The 7,399-nt window shown below is 41.2% G+C and overlaps 1 protein-coding gene across 1 annotated transcript; it reads left to right on the forward strand.

Moving 5' to 3' along the window:
• The first annotated feature begins 1,005 nt into the window (after nt 1-1,005).
• Nucleotides 1,006-6,374, forward strand: plcxd2 (phosphatidylinositol-specific phospholipase C, X domain containing 2). The gene is made up of 8 exons (XM_046065141.1): nt 1,006-1,108; nt 1,509-1,645; nt 1,803-1,922; nt 2,411-2,464; nt 2,568-2,723; nt 3,893-4,003; nt 4,419-4,549; nt 6,215-6,374. Exons 1-8 carry the CDS (start codon nt 1,006-1,008, stop codon nt 6,372-6,374), a joined length of 972 nt encoding a protein of 323 aa, XP_045921097.1.
• The last annotated feature ends 1,025 nt before the right edge of the window (nt 6,375-7,399 follow it).

The following is a 7,399-nucleotide window of genomic DNA, read 5'->3' on the forward strand; positions in this document are numbered from 1 at the left end:
AAAGATGTCAACGTCGGCGTGTGTGCGTCGCTTGTTTTCCAGGTAATTCACAGCACGAATTTTAGGGTGACCAAAAAACAGTGACTGAGTGTGAGCTCTTTACTTCACCACCTCTCTGGACACAGTGGCAGTTCAAGTTCTGCACCACTAGAGGGAGCAGTGGGGCTGTGGTTTTTCAAAATTGCCAATAAACAGCTGTGAATCCGCAAACATATCTCTCGTAGGCTAGTTTAAAAAAGGTAATTGACTATTTAAATATAATTCTTTGTAGATCTGTAAGCTAATAATTAGACCTGCATGGCATTTTCAACAGGCCCAATAAAAGTTATGAATTCATTAACAGAATAAAATATCAACACCTGAACACGCAGAGGTTTTGATGTCAGCCCTAATGTAGAAACACTGAGTGTTAGGTATGTCATCCCCATCACCTCGGCGGTCACAAATCAGATATGAACTGATCAATGATTTATGAGTGTTCGTCCTTACAGCCTATCGTCACGGTTTGCTGAATATGAACCACAAAAAAATTAGGCCACAAAAAAAACTTAGCCCACAATCAGGACAACTTTCCCATCTGTTGCTTTTCTGTAGGCTATGTTTAGTGTGTTTGCGTGTGTCCACGGGGGAATGGTCTTCACACACACAGGTTAAGCCAAGAAGCAAGAGAAGGGGAGATAACGAGTGGAATTGTGCTCTAAGAGGATTATCTCGGTCGTTAGTCCTCCGCCGGTCTTGTCAATGGATGCCCGGTTCGCCGGTTGGAACACAGCGCGTGCGTTTGCTTACCGGTAAAGGGAACGGGTCACAATTCATACACTCGAACTGGTTGCGAGTCGAAAATGCGTTTTGAACCGGTGGCATATGTATGATTAACAGTGTCATTTACAAGATGGTCTACGGTAGTTTTTACCTGTCGGGAGCGCACGGGAATACGTCGCAGGGGTTGCATCTGCACCAGAGAGCGGTTTCCTGAGAGGGTTTTGTTGACGGGCCGTTTCTGACATGAAGACCCGACCTGCCGGGATCGGCAATGTCAATGCCGACTGGATGGGTTCGCTCCCCTCCAAGCTCAGTGCCATGCCCCTCAAACACCTCGCCGTGCCAGGTGAGCCGCGTCGTGCGTAAAGATGTTTGGGGTCTCTCCTCTGCGTATCCATCTGTCCATCACACCTGGATTTATACCACTGTGAAGTTTGAAAGGATGCCAACAAAGCTATGTGGAAGTAACCAAGTCATATCTATGTATGCTAAAAAAAAAAAAAAAAAGCATTCCACCTTTATCACTTTCTTTCATACAGCTCTAGCTTCATCCTTTAATTTTCTGTTGATTTCTGCTGCATCTTAATCTGCTTTTTACACTGACCCTTTGTTCTTCCCTTCTCCCCTTCTCCTCTTTTACATTCCTTCTTCTGTCAATGTATTTTTGTACTTTACCTATGCTACATCATCTGTTTTTATGTTTTTATTCAGTTTTCCTTTCGATTTTGTAATCATCCCTCTTCCAGGGTCTCACGATTCTTTTACCTTCTGGGTGGACGTGCATGCCCCGGTGGGCCCCGATCAGAAGGCATTTGTGCAATACCTGGCCACCATGTTCAGCGTCTTAGCCAAGAAAGTCATGGTGAAGTGGTCCATGACCCAGGTATCCAACCATATGGGGAGACTGGCATCTTACAGTTGACATATAAAGTGACATATTCTGGGCAGATTTTGAAAGTCAGTTCATTTTACAACATAACAGATGTGTTGGGTTTTGTAGCCAGTTGTAATATTGTAATATATCATGTCTGTATTCCTAGAATCTGACATTTAGAGAGCAGCTGGATGCAGGAATCCGCTACTTTGATCTCAGGGTCTCCTCCAAACCAGGGGAGCCTGGAAATGAGATCTACTTTATCCATGGCCTGTTTGGCCACAAGGTGAGCAGTGGTGTAGTTTACTGACATTTAAATGCTTATCATTGTGGCTACTGTGCCTGCCTACTCGTGCTTTCTTATTGTGTTTAACCCCTAAAATCTGTCACATTCCAATAGTGTAGTAAGTTTCTTGATCAGATGGCCCCAGTCCTCTAATGATCACATTTGAATATTGCTGCAAATGGTTCAGCTTATTCATGCGATTCTCCTTTGTTTTGTCTCATTTAACAGCATGAGCAGTAATGCTGTCACTCATTTTGTTCTAGTTTCCAGCTGATGTTGTTTGTAGTGGGACTGATATCCAGGAACAGGGATCCAAGGTTGCGAGTTTAGTTGTAAACATCCCTCTCCTGAAATGGGTCATGCGGACATGTGCTCATCCCATACATGATACAGTGTTTTGCTACAAGTAGTGTGTCATTAGATGGACTGTAAAATATTAAGCCTGTATAGTTGATAGTGATATCCATCCTTTCACTCACTCCCACAAGGTGCGGGATGGCTTGTTAGAAATTAACTCCTTCTTAAGCAGGCACAGGAAAGAGGTGAGAAGCACTTTTAATTGGATTTTGCACAGATACAAAAGCATGACCATAGATCTATAGATTTGACCTACTGACTGGTTATTTTGATGTTTTATTGATTTAGGTAGTGTTACTAGACTTTAACCACTACTATGAGATGGACGCAGAGCATCATGTGTACCTCATCAACATGCTCCAGGAAGTGTTTGGCAGCAAGCTTTGTAAACACTGTGCAGTGGAGAGCATCACTCTGGACTACCTCTGGGAAAAGAAATACCAGGTGGGATCAGGATGCATCAGTGAAAATGGACGTGCAGCATTGCTTAAGGTCTTTTTGTATTGGAACACCAGTGAACTCAGCCCATTTAAATTTTATTAATCGTAACATAGAAAGCTATTTTCATCTCTTTCCATCTGACCTAGCAAGTCTAGTGTAGGAGATGGAAGATTTGCATCAGCGTCTAGGCACTTAAAGGTACTCTACTGATTGTGTTTATGTGCACCTGCATATGTGAGGGAATGCATGCCACATATGTGCACATACATATACATGTACAAGTAAAAGGTGTGCGTTTATTGGACGGCCCACTCAACCCCTGTGTGAGGTAATCCCTGCCACCTGTGACTCTGCTGGACAGGAATTAGTGGTGAGCGTCATCCCATTAACGCTTGTTCCACCGATCCTTCTTTCATGGTATTTAGCTTTGATCCTTTCTTCACACTCTCTTTCCATTTCTCTGCCTCCTCCAGCTTCCCTACATGTCTCCCTCTTTGCTCCACTTATCTCAAACTAACCCCACCCGCTTTTCAATCTCCACCATTCTTTCACATTTCCTATCACTCCTTGATTTCCTCATCTCACACTTACTCTTAGTTTAGTTCTTTCTTCATCCTACTTTAATACATACACATTGTGGACATATATGACATGACAAGCTCCATGTGCATCTTAATGTTATGTCTGCATGGTTCTAAGTGCATGTGTGTGTCATTCAAATACTATCAGCTGAACTCCTGTTTCTATGACCCTAATCTGTGACTGGCTTAGTTGGCAAAGGGGAAGGGGAGAGAGGGAGTGCAGAGCAAACAGGAGAGGAACAGTAAAGAGTAAGAGTGGAAGAGGAGAGATCTGCTGAATTACCAGCTGTGAAGGGCAACCTATAACTATCTTTCTTGTTCTAAGTGGCATTGGAAAAGACAAGATGAGTTTTCTGTCAAGTACACATAAAGTACAGCTGAGTTTCCAATTATACAACACTGTAAAAATGTGTATATATTACTGCAAATACTGGGCTAAAATCATTCTCATGACCTGATATTTACTTTAACAAGGGACTTTTTCCTCATTAACAACATTAATGTAATTTGAGCAGCATTTGTGCGGTCTTTTAAAGGTATCTACTCATCATCATTTTTGGCATCAATTCTGATTCTGATCTTTCCCCTCAGGTGCTTGTTTTCTACCACCATCCATCAGGACAGGGCATCTCTGTCATGTGGCCTGGCAACAAGATCCCTGCCCCATGGGCAAACACCACCCAGCCCAACAAGCTCATACAGGTCAGAAAACAACATCCAGGCTGAGAGAACGACTCACCAGCACAGAGGCCTATCAGTATACACGTTTATTTTATTTCATTAAGTGCAAAATCAATACAGATATCGATTCACTATTTTTATTCAACCTAAAGAAATAAGCAGTTTATCATTCCTTTGACTTTCTTTGTTATAATAGAAAATTTTACTCTTAAGTTCACCACTGCATTTTGTTTCCTCTCCTCCTTCAACTCCTTTCCTCTTCATCTTCCTCTTTCCATGCTAAACTCAACAGCACACCTGCTCCCTGTTTATTTCCTCAGTATTTTAATGAAGTTTATTTATTTTTTCCTTTTGAGACATTAAATTACACAAGCTATGTCTCTAATTATAGGGTAACTTAAATTAGATTGGTTGTGTTTGACATTCTCCTGTCTAGTTCCTGGAAACTACACTGAAGGAAAGAGCCAAGCAGGGCTCCTTCCACGTGTCTCAGGCCATCCTCACACCCAGGGTTAACACCGTGGCCAAGGGCTTGGTCTGGGGGCTACGCACCTACCTGGTGGAGAGGTCAGTGACAAAGTTGGGTGTTTTTAGGAGGCTGTGTCTCGGGGAGGTGTGGTGGAATATTGTGGATATTTTATTATATTATAACTTTATTTTAACAGAGAAAACAGACTAAAGGACCTGGATCTATTCTGATCTAGTCTGTGATCTCGTAGTGATGATTTGGTGGTTTCGATCACATCACTTTAAAATATAACTTGCTTTGAAACACTAAGATTTAGGAATCCAGCCTGTGCGTGAGTGTGTATCTGCTCATGCATCTTTTGAACCTTGCCCTCTTCTCTTATGCTCATCTCCATGTGTTTACAGTACTTTAATCTGTGGCCAGTAGAGGGCAGTAAATGTTGTAATTGCCAGCAAAAAAGAGGTTTGTCAGCATTGCAAAGACCCCTGAAAGAAGAAAATATTTTGAGCTATTGTTGTCAAGCTTCCCTGTGATTGGCTCAGGAATGAGACCAGTGATGTTACTGGCTGAGAGTGTAGAATAATCACTGCGCCCTCCGATTTATATTCCACTTAAGCCAGCTCTTTTGCACCTTAGTTGCAGCTATACTACATACAATTTTTCACTTGTCGTTGAACTAGCACGATTACATTTAAATAAAGCCCATAGTGACGTGACATGATATCACTTTACAATGCTGACCGTTGTGTGACAAAATTAATAACACAAGTTATGCCTCTAAGACCTCATACTCTCTACAACGATGTGTGGATGACTGTGTTTCATCTGCATAACATAACAGATCGACTATACCTCTATAAAAACTCTAAGCATCTTTATTTTTGGCTTATCTGTTATATTCATCATCAATAGTCATTTCACTGGTTTATTTCAGTATATAATTCACTATAGGAGGATAAGCTATAATCCTACTAATCCATTTCCAAACTATAGAAGATCAAATAGAAACACATTTCATCTCTCAGATAAGAGATCTTATTTCCTAAGGAAGGACTAAATTATTTGCACAAACTTTAGCAGTCATCTAGCTTGCTGAGCCAAGTATAAGTGGACTTAGAGTACATACCCACCATACCCTACATGTGAGAGAAACAGCCACTGGTGCTGGGATATATAACACTCCTGAACGCTGTGGCGAGACAGGAGGTGGCCTAATTTTGTACTTCCAAGGAAATGGGATTGTTTATCACTGCTTGATAAACATTCTGACTTCCTGGTTTTGTTCTGCTGGCGGCTCAAGCATAGTGGAGAATTTAAGGGTGTTAGAAGTGATACAGCTACAGAGTCATGGCGTTTGTGTGTGTGTGCGTTTCGGCCAGCCAGGAACCAAAACAGAAAGTGTTTGAATGCAAAGCAATGGCATTGGAACAATAGTAGCAAAGTAGACTCTTACTAACAGACACAGATACAAACATAACTCCCTTTACCGTTTTTTTCCACCATGTACAGTTTCTCCCACATAATTTATCTCAAACCCTTATCAACAAATTTTCTAGACATTCAGCTAAGGAACAACTGATTAAAGTTTGGCATAACTATAAAACATACAGAGACAGAAACTTGGCCCTGGATATTCAGAGCATGCTTGCAAGGTCTGGGAATCAGTTTAAATTGAAATTCAACTGACAGGATATTCGCTGTAACACAAAAATTGGTGCAGTTGTTTGCCTTCTAATATAATGGTTCTTCTTTTGTGGCTCCAGAAACCTGCCCGCCATCATGTCCTGGGTTGAGGCTCAGAGGCCAGGGGTGGACGGGGTCAACATCATCACCTCTGACTTTGTGGAGCTCACTGACTTTGCCAACATTGTAATCAAACTCAACAACCTGCTGTTGTCTGAGCAGGACTGCAAACCAAGATAACACATGTTTGCACAACAGGACAAATGTGTGCTAACTCACAGTGGGACGGAGGCTGGAAGTCGGATTGCAGATTCTTCCACCATTGTTGGATAATATTTCATGCATAATGCTGGAGTCCTGGGACTTGGTTTGTAAAATCACTCTATGAAGTTAGTTTTTAATAATAATGTATTTGATTAAATTAGTGACTTTAATAAGAAAATTTGATTGTTATCTAGCAAATAACTATTTCTTTAGCTGATAAGGCTTCCTCCACTTCCTCCAGCAGTAAGATACATAGGACGTAAAACAGTTTTGGTTGCAGCTGACTCTCTCAGCCCCAGTATCATTCAAAATGTCCAAAAGAGGGAAAGAATCTGGTGCTCAGATCACAGAACACAGGGCATACCCAGTGGGTTGACCAAATCAGTCATATCGCAGCTCTGGCTTCATTTCTAAATTTCTTTTCCTACATTCCCTTTTGGGGGAAAACTGGACATGTGTCCATCCTGTTGCTTTTGGGTTAAATTTGTTCTGATCACATCACAGATTTTGTTTCAAATTGTAGTGTAATCAAGGATCACACACTTTTTAACACTGTATGTATTTAAGCACTGTAAGTGTTTAAGGTACCGACATCATACTAGGTACTTGAATGAAAAGTGATTGGGACATATATTTGGTTTACAGACTACTAAGACTACTGAAATATTTTGTTAAACGCTCGACACAATGGCAATGGAATTAGTTTACTTTGCATTTTCAACTCACTAATAATTGCAAACACTAGCTAGTGAGCTAAAGTTGGGTTTTTAATTATGTACTTTTTCTAATATTGAAATGAAGGGGAAGGGGAAAGTACGGGCTGCAGTTTTTTTGAGTATTTTTGTTTCTATGTTAAAGTCACGCATTGTGAAAGGGGAGCCCAATGTGCCAACGCTGTCTCAGTACTTATATTTGGACGGTATAGTTTAACTAGAGATGCAAATAGTATCACCTTTTGGGGGGGAATTGTAGAAGGAAAGCCATATATGTGTGGAACCTGT

This window comes from Micropterus dolomieu, linkage group LG01, assembly GCF_021292245.1.
Source record: "Micropterus dolomieu isolate WLL.071019.BEF.003 ecotype Adirondacks linkage group LG01, ASM2129224v1, whole genome shotgun sequence".
Lineage (NCBI taxonomy): Eukaryota > Metazoa > Chordata > Actinopteri > Centrarchiformes > Centrarchidae > Micropterus > Micropterus dolomieu.

Bases quoted from the DNA above. Each gene is read 5' to 3' on its own strand.
- plcxd2 (XM_046065141.1), top strand. From the start codon at position 1,006: ATGAAGACCCGACCTGCCGGGATCGGCAATGTCAATGCCGACTGGATG. The intron at 2,465-2,567 runs GTGAGAAGCACT...TTATTGATTTAG, and splicing joins TAAGCAGGCACAGGAAAGAG to GTAGTGTTACTAGACTTTAA. The intron at 4,004-4,418 runs GTCAGAAAACAA...TCTCCTGTCTAG, and splicing joins AGCCCAACAAGCTCATACAG to TTCCTGGAAACTACACTGAA.